Below are 19,051 nucleotides of genomic sequence, written 5' to 3' on the forward strand. Positions count from 1 at the left end.
GCATGGACAATCTTGCTATACGCGTCTGTATCATCAAGTGAGATGCAGAAGGGAGATGAAAGTGGGTCAGCGATGTTGTACAGATGGTACACGTTGTTGCTTCGCGACGAAACGCTCCAGCGCGACAAAGGAGTAACCACCTGAAAGCGGTCGAAGATGAGCGGGCAGCGAGCATGGGATATGAACGATTGAGGCGTAGACACAGGGAAATAATCGCCGAACATGTTGATTTCGCTCAGATAGTCGAATCTCAGCGTCGAGTGGAAGTAACCAGAAGCAAACAGGATGCAGCTGAAGAGCTCGGTGATGAAGCGGTTGTTCCCGCTGAAGGTGAGATACGAGGATTGGCTCTCGGCTTCACTGGAAGGCTGCACAAAAGAGTGCCTTGGAGGTGCTCCACGGGATTGGGACGCTGAAACGCTGGATGCAGATGAAGAAGAGGAAGAAGAAGAAGATGCTGATGAAGTTGGAGCAGAAGAGGAAGACTGGGAAGATAACGACGATGATGATGAGACTGAAGAAGAAGCAGAGCCAGAAGCACCCGAAGAACCAGAAGAAGAAGAACCAGAACCAGAAGCAGAGGAAGTGACAGCCGAAGAAGAAGCATTCGACGATGATGCCGAGCGATCAGCAGGGTTGCCAAAGGGATCAGAAGAGACAGACAAGCTGTTCTGCACGGAATATTGACTAGCCGCGCCTGCAAGAGATGTCTTTCGAGGCATTTCAGACACATAAAACAGCTTCTGGCTGGGTGAGGCGTAGTCGTAATCATAAGACAAGCTGTTAGATGTGATGCGCTCAGAGAAGTTGCTGGAGGCTGAAAGATTCGCACTGGATTGCGAATAACCTGATCCACTACCACTACCACTTCCACCACCACCACCTCCTCCTCCTCCTCTCTCGTTGTTCAAGATCTCGTTTGTGGAGCGTGCATAGATGGTTGGGTGTCCATCGTAGCAGTCGATGAAGCGCTTCAATGCAGGTGTAGATTCTTCTACAAGAGGTGCAGACAAAGTTAAAGCAACCAGCTTCTGCTGATGGATGATGCTCATAAAGGAACGCAGCTGGTAGATGAAACGAGAAGAGGCAGCTGCTGCTGTGGAGTGGGTGTCGCAGAAGTGAGAAGAAGATGAAGAGGAGGAAGAAGAGGAGGAGGAGGAAGGAGACGAGGAGGAAGATGAATATGACTGTGGAGGGATCACAATTTCAGATGTCTGGCTGCTGGTGGTGGTGATGCTGGGAGAGCGGGTGATGGCTGGTGAGTGAGAAGAAGAAGCCAGCTGCATAGAAGCTGTTGCTGCTGCCGCTGCCGTGGCTGCTGCTGTAGATGATGCTGATATTGAGACTGATGCTGTATCTGACAGCTGCTTCGCAGACGACGTGCTTTCCAGGCGCAGCGCAGTTTCTGCATCGATTTCGAAGCTTTTTTCACTAATAGCATCCACCTCGTGTTCTCTCTCCAGCTCTGGGATCAGCCTCAGCGTCGACATTCCGTGTCTTTCTGCCATTGGGTTCGCAAATGAGTCACTTTTGATGGAGTACGTGTGGTCGAATGAAGAAGTGACGATGAATGTGAGCGGGTCCGGGTGTCTGGAGAGTGGAATGTGATTCTTTCTGATCTCGCGGATGACGTAGTCCCTCAGAAACAGCGTCTTCGTCTGCAGGTTGAAGCGGTTGGTGAGCAGATACACACAACACGTGAACATTGCATCCCCCAGCACTGTGCGCATCTGGTGGTTGAGTGAAGACAAGTCTGCAAAAAGGCTCTCGAGAAGCTTGTTCAGAGAGAACGACAGCTCTTCGGCACGAATGAGCAGCGTCTTTCCCCTCTGCACTGCCTCTTCTGTCGCATACTTGCTCTTCGCGATGGTTGCGATGTGCCTCCGGATTTGCGCCCTTTCGTTCTCCATCTGCGCAATCAGATCAGCATACTTCTCCCTCCTGCTCTCTTTGATCACAAGTGTGTATGACAGTTCATACTGCCTCCTGTCCACCTCGTCAAACGTCGCTGAGTTGATCACCACGAAGCACAAATTCTTCAGCCAGCGGAACAGCAGCCGCGCGGTTGACGGCAGCTCGGGGAGTTCGTGATAGCACACCTCAGTGTCCAGCCGCATGTTCACCTCCTTCGCCGTCGCCAGGGAGACAGACAGAAGATCCACATTCCACATCATGTGGATCATCTCCACTGTTGGAATGTCCCGAAACTGCTCAATGAGAATGCGGTCGCGTATCACAAACAGGATGCACAGGTTGCTCAGCCGCTCCACATACATGTTGCGTGGAACCGACGCACGGAACGTGGTGGTGATGGTGGGGATGACAGGTTGAAGTGTATCCATCGACTGCTTCACTGTGCCAATGAGCAGCTGCACCTCCATCGACGGCTGGCCAAGTGACTCTAAATGCAACATCTCCTCAATCCTCTCCAGCTCTACACTCAGCACATCCATCTGCCTCTGTGTTGTCTCAATCGTCCTTTTGATCAACGAATCTCTCTGTTCTAAGAGATCAATCGCATTCTGGTTCTGCAGTAAAGTCTGAGTCTGGGACATGCGCTGCTGGAGGAGGTTTGTGTGTGTCTGGAGCTGCTCAATGATCAAAATTGTGGACTCGCACGATGCAATCTGCTGCTGCATCGCCCGGATGCTGTACACCAGCGCCCTGCCGTAGTAGTCTACGAACTCCACAAACTCTGAGTGTGAGTAGTTCTCTATGAAGTATGAGCCAGATATCGTGTCTCTTCCTGTGAACCCCCACGTCGTGCTCTTTGAACTGTGTGTCTGTGACAAGTTCACTGCTTGTCGGTAGATGTTTGCCAGCGCATTCACAATCGCCTGCCTGATCGATTTCGTCTTTGCACACTGAACCTGTGCAGAATCAGGCATTGACCCAGAAGAAGCGAGGTGATCGGGAACATTTATCTGCCCAGCTGCACAGGAAAACGGAAAAGTCTGACCAAATGAAGACGGAAGTGGAGATGAGGCAGGCAAGACAGTTGTGCCATACCCACCACCACTTCCTCCACCGCCACTGCTGCCACTGCAGCTTATGCTGCTGCTGCTGCCTTTTTCACTGTCTGTGCCATTTGCCTGTGCAGATGCCGTCGTTGCCAGCTGATGAATCGCATCCTCCTGCACAAGTGTGGGGATGATCATCGAGAAAAACGGGTTGAGCAAGTTCAACGAAATCTGTGTGAGAATCTCCTGGTTCATCTGTTGCGTGTAGATCACATTCGCTTTGCGTCTGAACAGCGACAGCTGGCTGTACATGCGTGTGTAGTCTTCCTTGTTGATGTTGATGACCAGCCTTGTTGTCTTGTGCATTCTTTCCACCAGTGTGTCTATATCTGTCCCATAAACAGTATCCATCCCCTTCTTTTGCAAGATCCATGCTATCCTTCCCAAAAGATACATTGTGCAGTCTTGAGAGTCCACCAATTGGTATTCTTTTGCTTGCGCAAAGGAAATAGGCTCAATCTTCTGGAAAAGCAGACCCCGCTTCGGCTGCTCCTCGCAGAAGAACATGTTCAGCAGTGATATGCAGTGCTGTGTCAGTTCTGACGTGTTGCTGAAGGAAACAACAAGAAAGCCTTCTAAATTGGGTGGATAGACAGCTGAGTGAGGGCGATACGAGATACGTGCACGAGATGGTGCTATTTGTGTTTGTGGCGTGCGGTGGTTGTTGAGTGCCCTCGGTGATTTCTGTGACTGGGCGAGCTTTCGTTGTGCTGATTGGTCATCTGATGAAGAGGAAGAGGAAGAAGAAGAAGAAGAAGCAGATGATGATGAAGTTGAATTATTCCCTTGCTGACTGCCCATCGTTGATGCAATGAATGACTCTGTCATGCCGTGCTGGATGACATAATATGCAATCGAGTCCAGAAACTCCTTCAGAAAGTGCTCGTTGTACGGAAACTGGAGCTCGCACACAAACACAGACAGCAATTTTGAGGCAGCGCGGATGAGGAGGAGGTTGTTAGCCCCTTCAGTATCAACAGTAATGAGTGGGAAATTCGATTCGTGGAGTGTCTCCATGAATTTCAGGAAGAATTCAGCATAGCTGGGCGATAAACACAGCTTCGCAACGCGGTGGTAGGAGAAAGTTTCCCACTTGTTCTCTTCCTGTTCAGACTCTGTCAGCAGGCTGCACAGCGTCTTTGACACACTCCGTGCTGTTGTGTCCATCGGGGTAGGGCAGTGCTTGGACTCCTGTGTGAAGATCTCAAAGCATCTCTTAGTAACTGGCGTGTCGATGTTCTGCATCTGCCTCATTTCTGCCATTTGGAAGCGCTCGTCTGAAAAGAATGCAGCTTCCGCGTCGTCAATCACTTTGTTCACAAAACTGACCAGACGTGTCGTCCGCTGCTGGAGCACATACACACGCTCGCACTCCCACCGCCACAGGGCAGCCATCGAGTCGAAGCTCTTGAAGGCAGAGAGAGACGCATTGCAGATGGCGCGGAAGACAGAAATGTACATCCCGATGATCGGCGTGGGCTGCCCGTGCTTCTCGTTAATCAGCCGCAGGTGGATGTAGATGGTGGCGGGAAGAATGTTCCCAAACAAAATGCGCTTCTTCTCCTTGTACGAGCCATCCTGTATCGGCGGGCCATCTTCGGGTGAATTGTCAGAGCCAGTGTGTGATAAGGGGAGGCGGTACGAACTCCAAATAGAACTTGAGTTCCAGATTGCTTGTGCTAACTCCACGTAATCGATGAAGGATGGCTTCAAGAATCCGAAAATAGCATGATCAACAACAGATTGGTTGTTGTTATCAAACGCAAAGAACGCGTCTTCAGGCACAACGATAATAAGAGGGTTAGTTTTAACTAGCTTCCGCATCATGAACGACTCATCCAAAACACCCTTCTGCTGCGAGAAGGATTCAAACGCATCGACAACAGCACCTGAAATAGGTGGACAGTCTGCTTGACTGGCTGTGTCTCTATCATCCAGGAAATAAAGCATGATTGATCTGAGTGGACAATAATTGGCAGCGAAGCGAGGGGCGATGTGGTCGAATTCTGAGGCATATTCGAGAAGATACGTCTGGTCTGAGGAGGAATAAGGCACATAGCAGGTGTATGGCCAGTGCTCGTGGTAGCCACAGCGCGCAGCCCAAGCAGATGAAGTGCTCAGAGTCTCCTCAAAGATAGACGGCATCATACACCCAATCACATAGGCAAGTGATATTTCATCAATGTACTCGTCTTCCAGTAGAACTGTCGTCCCGCCGCCAAACACGACAAGGGCAACTGCACGCACCATCATCAGATATGGTGTATATCGCGCTACCAGTGGCGATAAATCTTCACACGATGGCAAAAAGCCCAAAACACAATGAGATGGAGGGAGCCTCCAATTGACAACCATCTTCTTCTCTATCGAATCAGGGAAATAATCAAAAACTGTGCCAACTTTGCCAAACTCCACTTCCTTCTCAAACGCTGTCCGAAACCACTTGTCGAACAAGTGCGCATTCATCGCCTCTTCCCCCGGTGTCACCGTGTGCACATTTGGAACATTCGTCGAGATTGTGTTGATGTCTGATGGCTCGCTTTTTGCTGCTGAATTCTGATCATTGCTCAGCGGAATCAGCGCCGGATCCACTTCACTCAGCTTCTTCAGTGGGGAACGGGCAGATGAGTCCACATACACATCAGATGACTGCCTCGACCGCACATAAGGTGGATTGTCCACCTGCCATTTCTCATACCACTGGGCAAAGTCGCGTATTGAGCAGTGCGGAGATATAAGCTGCCCTGCTGTGCCCCAAACAACTGCGTAGATGATATACAGCCTCAAGAGATCCATGTCAAGGCGAGTGCGGATGTGCCGGTTGTGCAGCGTGATGAGGGAGCCCAGAATCACCGTAGTTGTCTGCGCAAGCCCAGTGACGGTCAAGCGGGCATATGAGGAGTGCATACAGGTATATCCAGATAGTTTAAGGAAATTGATGCATTTCTGGAATGTTAGACGTAAAATAAGCACACTTGCCTCAAGATAATCTGTGGGAACCTCGTCTGTGAAGGATTTCGACCATGACTCAAACATCCAGTTGACCATTGTTAGAGAAGGAAACTGCACAGGAACAACTGGGCTGGAGAGGCTGAAGGCGATGGGGAGCTTGGTGAGGGCAGCGCGGGACTCGAAGATGATCTTGGAATGCGGAGGGAGGAAGAAGCGCTCGGCATGTGAGAAGTTGATTTCAATGGAAGGGCCTTCCTCTTTCATCGTGCAGCAGAAGCAGGTTTCTAAGAGAGATGTGAAGTTTGGCATCAGCAGCGGCTCTGTCACGCTGATCACAATCCAAATCGGCCGCTCGTTCGAAACATCCCCCAAAGACGTTCGCCCCAAACTCGAGTTCCACGTCTTGTTCTGAATATTCTGCAAGTTCTGTGCGTTTTGCGTGTTCTGATTAGTGCCACTCATAGATAGCAAGTCTCTTGAAGACCCGCTGCCGTCTCTGACAACACGCGAATTCTGTGCAGACAATGTCTGCTGCTGCTTCCCCGAGTAGTTGTATGATCTGAACTGGTTGTTCCACAGGGCTTGTCTGACAGTCTCTATCATTATTCGCAGCACTTGTTCTTCTCCTCCTTTCTTTTGAGATGACAGCAGGCGCAGGAGATACGGGTGCAGCTTCAAAATGGCAGGCTTCAGTTTGTATTTGTGTCCGAACAGCCGCCGCACCACTTTCACACACGAACTCTTTCCTGAACCAGGTGGCCCACTCAATACCACTGACCAGTTCCTGTCAATTGTACAAAACACCTCCCAACACTTTGTGATGAAGCTGGCGTCGGCAGATAAGTTCAAGTCAGCTAAGATGGTGCGGATGATGGGGCTGGCTGAGAGCATCGTGACGGCGACGGTGGAGACAGATGGAGCGCCAGGCACAAAAGCAGAGGTGGTTATGTGGCTGCCATAGCTGGCGGGGGATATATAGTGTATCGACTGCAAATACGATGCTGAGTTCTCGTAGAGGAAGAATGTGGGCGAGATGGAAGGGAAGATGTCGTCGAGGGAGTGGTAGTACGTCTCAATGAGCGGAGGAAGCGAAGATTTCACTTCCTCTGTCATTGGGATGGATGTGAACACAGGATCCACCAGGGAAAGAGGGATTAGCTCTTCAAACTTGTACTCGATGAACTTCCTCAGCACGATGTACACTGCCTGCTCCTCCAGCTGCAGCTCCATCGCCTCCAGCTCGCCCGACGGCTGCGACGGGAACTGGCCAAGGGTCCCTTGCATTGTGCGCGGTCGCTGGCTGCTCTGCGCAGCTGTCTGGATGAGGTCGCGGAGGACAGTGCCGGCTGAGTAAGACAAACGAGCCAGAAACTCGAAGTCGTTCAGGGCAAACGTGATCTGCCGGTCGGTCTCGAGAAACTCGTAATAGCCAAGATCCACAAATGTGCTCAGAAACGAGCCGATTTTGTTCTTCAGGTCAGAAAAATGCACAAACCCGTTCGCACACAGAAAGAAAGGAAGGTAATCACGTGCAGTCAAATAAGGAAGCGTAATCACCCGAAAGATGCTGTCGAGGCTTTCCGGCACAAACCCTTCGAACGAGCTGTTGTCGCTGTATATCCCCGAAATCACCCAGTCTGACAGCGGCAGCGTGATCGACGTCTTCAGCCCTTCCAAATTGAGTGTCGTTGATCCGCTGAGGGAAGTGATGTATTCGTTCCGCCACTTCCTCAGCTGCGTGAGCAGGTCGATGAGCGAGCGCCGCACAATCGGCTTCAGCAGCTCCAGGCCGTGGAAGAGCACCCAGTGGAAGTCCACCGCTGTTGCCACGAGGAACTTCTTGATGTGGTTCAAGTCGACATTCGGGGTGCACTCAAACACATACAAGTTCTTTCCGCTCGCATGCGCAATGTCGCTGATCAGCTTCTTCGCGAACAGCGTGTGTGCTTCGTGGATAACCAGCAGGGGGCCACAGATGTGCGCATTCGGCAGGTTCGCATCGATCACGCTCAGCATAAGCTCCTGGATGAGGTGCGGCGAGAAGCTGTTGAACGGCAGAGAAGGCAGCGAGGCAAAGGAAGGGATCCACTCATACCCATAACCCAACTTCTTCACATCTTCGATCTGGTCGAGGGAGGTGTCTGCCTGGTAGTGGTTGAGTGCTGACTGTGTTTTTTCATCCACTGACATCACTGCTGCCTCCTCTATCCGCAGCTGCAGTGAACGCGTGTTCAGCAAGCCATGAAACTTCAAGTCGAGCAAATCTGCCGACGCTGATGCAGTTGTCGACATCACCTCTGGATCAACAAGTTGGTGAAGAGCAACTAACTCTTGAAGAATGCCCCCGACTCTCTGCAGCAGTGCCAGGCGGTGGGCGTCGAGATGGGCGAAATTGTAGAAGCAGACAATCAGACGAGACACAAACTCCCTGAACGGCGCTACAATCTCCTCGCTGTCTAAACTGAGCGCTTCTTCGCTCGTCCCATCCCTCGCCTCCAAAAAGCGGTCAAGCAAATCGTCTCCTTCCTCTGACGATGCTGCTGCTGCCCCGTCATAAAGTGAGCCTTCGTCGTAGTTGTCTTCGTCTTCGTAGTCGTAATCATCATCGTCGTATTCATTGCTCATCTGCTCTGAGAACCACTCATCCGCACTGTCATCGATGCTGTCTGTGTCTGAGGCATCATCCATTGTGAACACGCTTCTCGAGCGAGATGCGTCTCTCAAGTCAGAATACGCTGAATGGCCTGTCAGCTTCTCCATCCCTGTCCCCAGCGCCCATCCTCTCCTTGTTCCGTTCCTCTCTTTCTCTCTTGTCGCTTCTATTTGGTCCTTCTCATCATCTTCTCCGTCAATTCCTAAACCTCCTCTGCCTCCTCCGATTGCTCCTCCTCCTTTCATCCACTCGTATTTGGAGTATCGTGTGTGCCTGTTGTTGTTTTTGCCTTTGCTGATCTCAGAAAACAGACGCAGCGAAGAAGAGCCAGAGGCACGCAGAGTTGAAGAAGGAGAGCCAAATGCGGATGAACCACGTGAATCAGATGAATTTCCAGAGAGCGAAGATAAAGAAGAAGAAGAAGAAGAAGAAGAAGCCGATGATAGTGGCGGTGGTAACGAAGATGATGATAAACCTGATGAGGAAGAAGCAGAAGATGATCCAGAAGAACCTGATGAACCAGATGCTGAAACAGAACCTGCAGATTGCTGATTCGCTGTCAATGAAGAAGAAGAAGAAGAAGTTTGTTGCCCAGTTGCACCAGAACCTTCACCTGCCTGTGCTGCGTTTGCATTGTTCTTGTTGAATCCGAGCGTCTCCTTCAGCTTCTTGTGCTGCCTATTCATCATCTGCTTCACCATCTTCCGGTTCCGCCCGATCGGATACTTGATCCTCTGTATCGACATCAGCAGCGACAAACAATGGAACACGTTATTCTGCAGCAGTATCACCAGTTTTGTGACTGTTTCGTAGTCCTCCTTCACCAGCGCCTCTGATATCTCCATCACTGTGCTTGAATACCATATGCGGATGACAGCATAGAACACCTGGATCTGCAGTGGGTAGCGCTCGGGGATGTCGTACTGGAGGAGTAAGTAGCAGAACCACTGGAAGAACGTCTCAAACTCGCTTATGGACTCCAGCCCAGACAAAACCTGTTTTTTCAGGATAAGAGCATTTGTCTTGTACATTAAGGCAGGAAGCGACCACACATCAGAGCCAATAGACAATCGGTCTTCGAAATAGGTGATTCTTTCACCCCCTGCGCCTATGAGCATTGTCGCGCTCAGCATCTGCCCGTCGTTCGTGGCTTCGAACACAATGCGTTGTGCTCCCGGAAGAAACCTTCCCAAAATCATCGGAGAAATCTCGAATGTCTCTGCGCTGGTGATGAATGACGAGGCAAAGTCGATCAGCTCATATGTGGTGAGGATCAAGAAGCGCGGTTTCTCCGGTGCGATCACTTTCATCTGGAGGTTAGGGGAATCTGCAGTGATGGTGTGTGCATCGGTGATGGTGGTGTCGAGCATGGCAGACACGTCGTAGATGAGCTGTGTGTCCATCATGTTGGCCATCTGAGATATGACTGCCCCTGCCTGCACAATCTGCTGGAGTATCTTGCTGGTTGAGTGGTCGAAGGGGATGATGCCGTGGGTGAGCGCAGCGTGCAGCCGGTCCATCACATTCTGCACGCGGAATAGAGAATACAACAGCTCCATCACTCCAGACAGCATCATCATCAGCGCATCGATCTTCTCTTTGAAAACAGACGTGAAGTCTGCGCACATCACATCCAGCAGCACAGCCAAGTCTAACTGTGCTCTGTGGATCAGGTATTGGCAGTGAGCTGTATCAACAGCAGGGAGTGGGGGGATCTCAGCCTCCTTTGAGCGCGAATGGATGGACGATCGCTTCCGCTTCTTCTGCTTTGCAGAAGCAGCTGAGCTTGAGGAGTTCTGCTGAGAAGAGCCCTGTGAATCGTCTGTGGACTGCTTTGAAACAAACTGGTTTGCTTTCTCAGCTGTGAAGTCCTTGTCGAATATCACAGGCGGGGGCATCCCTTGCCAATACACAGCGATCGCATCCATCTTCTTCTTCAGCTCCGCCTGCACTTTGCATTTCTCCAGCACCACCTCTATCGCCCCCTGGCAGTCTTCGGTGATGATGTCAAACAAAACTGAAAGGATCAGCTTCCCTTCCTTCGCCAGGGACAAGTACTCTTCAAACAGCTGCGGAGGCGTCCGCATCCTTCTCAGCAGCTCCTCCCAGTGCATCTCCTGCACAGGCGCCTGCTTGATGAGGTTGATGATCTTCCACGCCTTCGAGTAGTTCGTGAACAGCAGGCTGAACGAGGTGTACACAGGGAAATTCGTTACTGGCTCCTTCATTGAACTTAGCGTTTTCTCTGCTTTTTCAAAGAAAGACAAAGGAATATCTTCCAAGAGAAACTGCGACCAGGTGAGCTTAAACAGCCAGTCGTGGAGGATGGTCTGTGTCTGCTGGATGAGAATCCACAGGTTCGTCAGCCGGCTCACGATCTCGTCGCAGTCGTCCAGATGCAGCAGAGGAGCATCGTCTGTGTGCGAAAAATCGTGCCGAAGCTGCAAAATCTCATCCCCGTGCATCTCCAGCACATCCAAGTCTTGTGTGTACCGCTTCATCACGCTCAGCGCCTCTCCCGCGGGGATGTCAAAGGAAAGAGGCGTTTTGGAAGGCGAAAGCAGGTTTCGGTAGAAGTCTGTGCTGTGCTTGTTGTATTCTTTCTCCAGCTCTGTTATCTCCATCATCACTGCCCTCTCCATTATCTGTATCTGGTCCACAAACTGCTTGATCTGGTTCTTCTTGAACGCCTTCCAGCACCTTTCAAACGTCAGCGCTTCCACAATCGCTTCGTATGGTGTGAATGAGAATGTCTGGCCAACGTGATTCAGCCTCCCCTGCACTTTGCTCAGAAACGAGTCCACCAGCCCCACATCCTTCAGCGCTTGCCTTGCGGTGTTGATGATGTCGATCTTCTGTTTTGTGGTGATGTGCGTGAACGAAGGGTCAAACTGCTGCACAATCGCCGTCAGCGTCGCTGTCCCACGCGCACACGCACTGGAGAGCCGAGAGTTCATAAAGTTCAAAAAGGGCAGACTCCATTTGGCTGCTAAGGAGAACAAATCCTGCTTGAAAGTGATGGTGTCGATACACACCCAACCCAGCGCTGCCCATTGCGGAAGCTCAGAAATGTTCTTTTGCCATTGGGAGATCATAACAGTGTTGCGGAGCCATTCTTTGAATGGGGGGTTGGCTGTTTGCCGGAGGAGAGAAGAAGAGGAAGAAGAGGAAAAGGAAGAGGAAGAGGAAGAGGAAGAGGAAGAGGAAGAGGAAGAGGAAGATGATAATGATGAATGAGGGGGAGGTGAAGGAGAAGGAGATGAAGAGAATGAAGAAGAGGAAGAAGAAGGATGGGGATGATGCTGAAGCTGATGAGGAGGGTTGTAAGTGAGGCGGTGGGATAATGTGCGGGAGAGGGTGACATCAGGAGAGAAAGAAGAGGAAGATGAAGAAGAAGATGAGGAGGAGGAAGAAGAGGAAGAAGAAGAAGAAGCTGAAACAGAAGCAGAAGCAGATGTTGTGTTAACCTGCTGTGAAATCAAATGCATTTTTGAGGAGAAAGAGGCGCGGCGAGAAAAAAGAGAAGAAGCAGACTTGCCTTTGGCTCCGAAGACAGTCAAAGAAGCAGGATTGGTAAAGTTGAATGGAGCGTCAGTGGCAACTGATGAAGAATTGTTGGATGAGGAACGATTTGAGGAAGAAGAAGAGGAGGAGGAGGAAGAGGAGGAAGAGGAAGAAGATATAGAGGAAGCGGTAGATGGACAGGCAGCAGAAGGAGCAGAACCAAGAGTACGAATGTGAGGAGAAGATGAAGAAGAAGCAGAAGAAGATGATGATGAAACAGATGAAGACGATAAAGTCGGCGATCCAACTGATGTTGCGAGATAAGCCGAAGATGCCAGCGCCACTGCAGCTGATGAAGGGAGGTAATAATTATCACCCGAAAGAGGAAAATTCGCTGCCTGCTGTTGAGCCTGGGCCTGTGATTGGATCTGTGACTGTATTTGTGACTGTATTTGTGATTGGATCTCCACCTCAGCCATCGCCAGCGCCTCCCCCTGCCTCAGCTGTGCGTGCCACTCCATCTTCTCCTTGTTCAGCTTCTCGCTGATCTCTGCTAATCTTGTGAAGGACGCTGGAAAGAGTGGAATCGTTGGCTCTCCAAATGAACCATCGCCATCCTCGTTGTACTCGTTGTATTCATTTCCTTCTTCTCTGTTACTGCCTTCATTGAAATTTTTCCCTTCTTTTCTTTCTTTTCCTCCTTTTCCTTCTTTTCTTCCACTTCTTCCATTGTCTTCATCATTTCTTCCATTGTTTCCTCCATTTCCTCCATTTTTATTGTCCGAAGCAAGAAATATCTCAAACGTTTCCTCGGGTGACTGCATCCACAGCGGCGAAAACGACATCATTTCGCTTCGAAAGGCAAAGCAGCGTTTTTCTGTCTCAAACAGCTCTGTCGACAGCTGGGCAGCAATATCGCCCATGTCTGTTAGGTCGTCCAAGTTCACCATGTCTGAGAGCTTCTCCATTGTTGTGTCGAGCAGGCCGATGAGGTTGATGTCATCAGACTGGTAGATGTCGGGGGAGAGGGAGGGGGAAAGAGAGGGAGAAGGGGAGGGAGAAGGAGGAGGGTTGGAAGGAGAGGAGGAGGAAGAAGAAGAAGAGGAAGAAGAAGAAGAGAGGGGAAGGTGAGGGCTGTGAGGGCTGTGGGGTTTGTGATGAATGGGAAGATTAGCATTGGAATTGTTATTGGTGTTGTTGATGATGGTATTTGTAAGTGTGTTCGTGTTCGTGCGCAGTTGAGGCAAAGGTGATTTTGGGCTGATTGGAGGAGAAGCAGATAAAGTGGATGAGATGGCAGGAGAGATAGAAGAGGAAGAAGAAGAAGAAGAAGATGATGATGATGATGATGACAAAGAAGAAGAAGAAGGAGGAGGTGCAGGATATGTGGATGATGTTGGATATGTTGCTGTTAAATGAGCTGTTCTTTCTTGAATGCGCTGGAGTTGGGTCTGGTTGGAAGAGTTTTGCAAGGAAGAAGAATAAGAAGAAGAAGAAGCTGAAGAAGCAGCAGAAGAAGAAGATGAAACAGAAGGAGAAGAAACAGAAGAGATGGAAGATAACTGTCCACTCCCAGGTGATCCTAACATTGCTGCTTTGTCATATACACCAGCTGAAGACGCAGAAGAAGATATCGAAAGTGAAGTCGAAGAAGAAGAAGAAGAAGAAGAAGAAGAAGAATTAGCTGATGTTATTGTTGAGCCATTTCCAGAAGACAAACTCGATGGCAAGCTAATCTTCATCCCAAACCTCAGCCTCTTCTCCACAATCACCAGGGGAACTTGAATAAGCGGCTGGTGCGACCTTATCCTCAGGAGGAAGTTTGTCAGTGTCACGTTCACGATCTCCCTCTCGGCGTTCTTCAGTTTTTCGTTCAGCTTCGCAAAGAAAGCCGAAATAGCGTCTTCGTCTGTCTCTTCCCTCACAAGCATCGCATGCACGTTCTGTTTGATCTGCTCCATCCGCTGCACAAACAGCCGACGCTCGTCGATCATCTTCGCCATCGTCGCCTTCAGATACGACTGGAACGCATCTTCTGTCTGCAGTGCGGCAGGCAGTTGCAGTGCCAGTGCTTTCTTCATTCCATTTAGTTCATTCTTGAACGATGCTTTGCTCGCCTTCAGCATGTTTAGCTTCTTCACCAGCGCCTCAAACGTCTCCAGACACAGTGAAACGAACGAGCCGATGGAAGTGTCGCGCCACACGACAGAAGAAAGCCCTTTGCTCACACAAATCTCCACTGCCTCCACTTTTGCCCCCAAGCAGCGCTGCACAAGCGGCTTCACTGTCTGGTGGAAGTGGCGATACTGCGACAAGAAGAAGTCCAGCTTCTGTCTGTATTCGAGCAGCGTGCTCATTGCTTTGGCATTGGTCTCTGCATGTTGAGACACCTGTGTGTTGAACGACTTGGCCACTTGAAATTGGATGACCAATGAAACATACTCGTGAAGAAGCACGACTGTTGTGTCTGGGCGGTTTGGCACAAGGCGGGTGAAGACAGGCGCGCCGAACTGGTCTTGGCGGAAGATCTCGAAGCGGGAGAGCCACAAGGCAAGGCGCTTGTTGAAAGTATGTGTGATTGTTGAGTGGAGCTGGGCGCAGCGGCGGTGGAAGGCGATGAGGGTGTCGATGAAGAAGACGAAACGGGCGAGGGATTCGTCAGAGACGAGGGTGAGGGGGTCTTGTGTGGAAGAGGAGGAGGAAGAGGAAGAAGAAGGAGTTTGGGGAGAAGAAGAGGAAAAAGAAGATGATGTGGAGTAGGTTGTGAGTGCAGTAACAGAAATAGGAGGGGAGTGATTTTCAACGAAAGATGAAACAGATGAAGAGGAAGAAGAAGATGATGATGATGAGGCAGAAGAGTAAGCAGAAGAAGGAGAAGTTAAATGATTGTGCTCTGAAAGGATGTTATTATATGAGGAATGATCAATCATGTCACTGGACAGTGGAAAAGGAATTTGCGACGCTGTAGAAGAAGAAGAAGATGATGATGATGATGATGATGATGATGGGTTCGAATAAAAAACTGCTTCGTTTGAAACTCCGAAGGGAGCAATGAATGACTCTGAAGTGGAAGCAGAGAAAGAAGAGGTTGGCGTGGCTGGGATGCTGCTCATGGGCAGCGCCGCAGACGAGAAGGAAGGTGTCAGCTGCTGCAGTTTGTTAGAAGAGCTTGTGGAATATGCAGAAGTGGGTGTTGTTGTTGCCACTGGGGCTGAACTGAAACAAACTTCTTTTCTCTTCTGCTGCGCCTGCTGCTGTCCATCGTGGCGTATTTCTCCGTCCTTTTTACTCTTTTGCGCAGTAGAATTTCTCCGAAGCACCGTCTGCATGTAGTGCTTCATGTACACCTGCGGGTAGCGTATGGACTCCAGCACATTAAGCACAGACTCGATCTTCTCGATTATCACCACGAAGAAGCGCATCGCAATGATCTGCGAAAAGTCCGCGGAGAAATGCGGAATGACAGGCACCTCATACAAAATGAAGCGGTAGTCTGCGAGCACTCTGCGGTACACCCTGTTCATCAGCTGCATGATGATGTGCTGCCTCCTCAGCACACACGTCAGCACTGCTGGGTCGCTCAGGAGAAATCCCAATGCACATATTGTCCGTGCCAGCTGGAAGAGAGTGGAAGTCGACTCCACTGCAATCAGGAAGATGAACGACAGGCTCTGCGCTGTGTCGCTTAGGCCAGACGCAATCACTGCCCCGCTCTGCTTCGTCAGGCAGCTGTCGAACAGGTCGTGGCCGCGGGTCATCTGAAGAGCAGAAGAGGAAGAAATGGCATTGATGTTGTTATTGTTGCTATTGTTGTTCCCACTTCCATTGCCACTTCCAGGAGGGCGATTAATGTGCAGAGTGTTGTTCATTTCGTCCCGGCTTCTTTGAATGTCCGGTTGCTTCTCTTCTTTTCCTCTTCTCTCATCTCTTCCTTTTCTTCTTTCTCTTTCTTCTCTTCTTTCTCCACTTTCTCTTCCTTCTCTGCTGTTCCCGCTTCTTCTCCCTTTTCTTTTATCTGCTCCATCTCCCGCATTCACATTACTCTGTCGTGAACTGCCACTGCTTCTCCCACGATTACCAGAAGCACCAGAACCAGAGCCAAAAGAAGACGACATCGCTGCATTCACCCTACCACCAGCCCCCGCCCCAACTCCTGAAAAAGAAGAAGAAGAAGAAGATCCTCTTCCCCGTGTGTGGAACGACTTGTGAGGTGTCCATCTGAATGATCGCACCTGGTGATAGAATTCGCTGTGCAGGTGCGACAGCTGCAGCGTGGCACGCACGCCTGCCTCACCAGGCAACGACACATCGCCAAAGGCAGAGGCAAGGCTGATGCAGTCGAGCAGCCGAAACACAATCGCACACTGCCTTTCAAACACCGAAAAGGGCGCAAGAACGGTTGGGATGTCGGCGCTGTAGTGGCTCGGCACATGCACAGGGAGTGTGGTTGCGAAGGAGAGCTGGCTGAGCAAGGCATCGAAGTTGTGGTGGCTGCTGCTGAGGCTGCGGTTGTGGCTGTGATTGTGGTGGTTGTTGTGAGTGTTGATGCTGTTGATGCTGTTAATACTGCTGCGACTGCTATTGCCTCCACTACCACTACTACTTCCACTGCCACTGCTGCTGTTTTCATAGGCAGAAAGCAGAGGATGACTCAGTTGTGGATTGGAAAGAGTCTGAGAATGAGAAGAAAGAACAGAATTGAGTGAGTGAAGAGACTGCTGTGTCTGTTGTGTCTGCTGTGTCTGCTGTGTCTGCTGTGGTGATGATATCTGAGATTGTGACACCTGTGGCTGCAATTGAGAGTGTAACTGTTGTGTTTGTGATTGAAGCGGCTGTTGTTGCTGCTGTTGTTGTTGTTGTGGTTGTGGTTGTTGTGGCTGCTGCAAACGCACTGTGAAGTATGAGCTCGGGTTCAAATGCATAGTGCTCCCTTGCTCCTGCGGCGTCTCCGGGATGGTGCTGACAGTCTGGCTGCGGAAGAGCGAAGGGGTCGAAGGCGGAGAAGTGGCTGGCACAGACAGGTCGGAGTCCATCAGCTGGATCTGCAGGTTGTGCAGCAGCGGTTGTTGATACGACTGTTGATGCTGTTGATGCTGCTGCTGCTGATGTTGAAGCTGAAGCTGAAACTGTTGCAATTGTTGGTGTTGTAACTGTTGTTGTTGTTGTTGTTGAAACGTTCCCTGTGTGAATTGCATGTGGGCCGCATCACCTCTGTTCAATGCAGCGTCTGCTGATGTTGTCTGGCGCTGCAGCTGGATGAGGATGGTCTGCTTGAACAGCCGCATCGCTTCGAGCGCGCCGTGCACGCGGAACGCCATTTGCGGGTCTTCGAAGACGGAGCGGCGGGCGTGGGGGTTCTGTTTGGATAAGGACGGGGCAGAAGAAAGGGGAGGAGGTGCGTGCTTGGATGATGATGATGATGATGATGCAGATGCAGATGATGACGAAGATGGTGCAATTGGAGAAGTTATTATGTTTTGCTGTTGTTGTCTGCTTTTCAGCTGGCTTTGTGGTTCGCTGGTTATAGCAGGCAAACCTGTAATATCTGCAGAAGAAGAGGATGAAGAAGAAGAAGAAGAAGTGTTCGAAGATGAAGCATTATTTCCTTCTCTGCCTTCTGCCTGCTCGCCAGGAAGCTCTCCCATGATGTGGTCTTTTGCCTTATTGAGATACTCGTCGATGAAGATTTCCAGCATCGGATGGATGCTGACGGAGCTGCCGATAAATGCACAGATGGAGAAATACAGCCGCACAAACAAATGTGCATCCTTTTGGGACTCTGGAAACTTTGATACGGGAGCATCCAAAAATCGGTAGAGAAAGACAGACACAACTTTCAGAGCTTCGCTGTTCGCTTTAGAAATTTCGTAGGATTGAATCACTTTTCGCATTAATTTTTGTATTCGATTTGATCTGTCTTCGTCAAGTTTATCAATTGGAAAATGTTGTAAATTTCTAAGTGTTTCCTTTAAAACAGAAGTTCTTCGAATCCAGTAATTAACATATTCTCGTGCCTCATTTAATTCTCTTAGCTCTTTCAAAGAAGGAGGAGTAATTAAACGCTCCAACAAAGCAATCTGTTCATCAATTCTTTGAAAGGGATGAGGAGATAACAAAAGCCCATGCTTGAAGAGAACAATCATTTTTCCCTAAATAAAAGCAAACATTCAAAAAAACATTTAATTTTAACACAAAGTTCGAAAAACAAAAGAATCATTAAAACCTTTGATAAATCCTCCTCATCTTCTAAATCAATAATCAGGCGTTCCGTTTCTGAGACAAGTTGGGAATGTGTTGCATTATAAAATTTTGCAGTTGACTTTGATAGTGCGGAAGAATCTTCTTGAAGCATTCGTTCATGAAAAAATTGTTGTTCCTTGAATGAAGGAAGGGCAATATTTGCCAAGAAATGCTTTAAATAAGCTGCAGGTTTTTCAGAATGAAAGGAAATTTGTGTTCTCTCGAGTAGTGTGTCTTTTGACAAAGTAGACGCTTCTAGTTTCATGAAAGAAAGAATATATTCTTTATCTGAATTTGGATAAAGTCGATGAACTTCAAGGGGTGGTGGATCATTTGCAATAAATATCTTTGTCTGACTTTGTTGTCTAACAAAAAATAAAGATCTGCAAAGCGGGTCGTCAATAAATAAATCAACCGGATCACTATCATTAAGATTTGGAGCAATATCAAATATAAAATCTGTAGGAATTTGAAATAATTTGGTCGCAATCATATTAATTTCCGCCCTAGTCGCATGATGTTTTTTTATCTCTGCTTCTGTAGCACGTAAAACAGAGATTGACATTTGGGCTTGATCTGGACCATCCTATCTATTTGGGACAAATGTTTTTTTTTAATTTCCGATTTTGTTTATTGGGGAAATGTTTTAATGTTTAGCGTCATTAAAATTGAAATACTTTTT

The 19,051-nt window shown here is 49.4% G+C and overlaps 1 protein-coding gene across 1 annotated transcript in view; it reads right to left on the reverse strand.

Annotated features, from left to right (window-relative positions):
• Positions 1 to 18,481, reverse strand: part of MONOS_10041 (uncharacterized protein) — a gene marked incomplete at its 5' end in the record, with an annotated part of 27,863 nt that extends 9,382 nt beyond the window's left edge. The window contains 3 exons of the mRNA XM_067862451.1: positions 22 to 12,786; positions 12,934 to 18,278; positions 18,353 to 18,481. Coding sequence (XP_067736195.1) covers positions 22 to 12,786; positions 12,934 to 18,278; positions 18,353 to 18,481 — 18,239 coding nt within the window. The remainder of the gene's footprint in view (positions 1 to 21; positions 12,787 to 12,933; positions 18,279 to 18,352) is intronic.
• Positions 18,482 to 19,051: the final 570 nt, after the last annotated feature.

This window comes from Monocercomonoides exilis (assembly GCF_001643675.1).
Source record: "Monocercomonoides exilis strain PA203 chromosome Unknown scaffold1-2713096, whole genome shotgun sequence".
Lineage (NCBI taxonomy): Eukaryota > Preaxostyla > Oxymonadida > Polymastigidae > Monocercomonoides > Monocercomonoides exilis.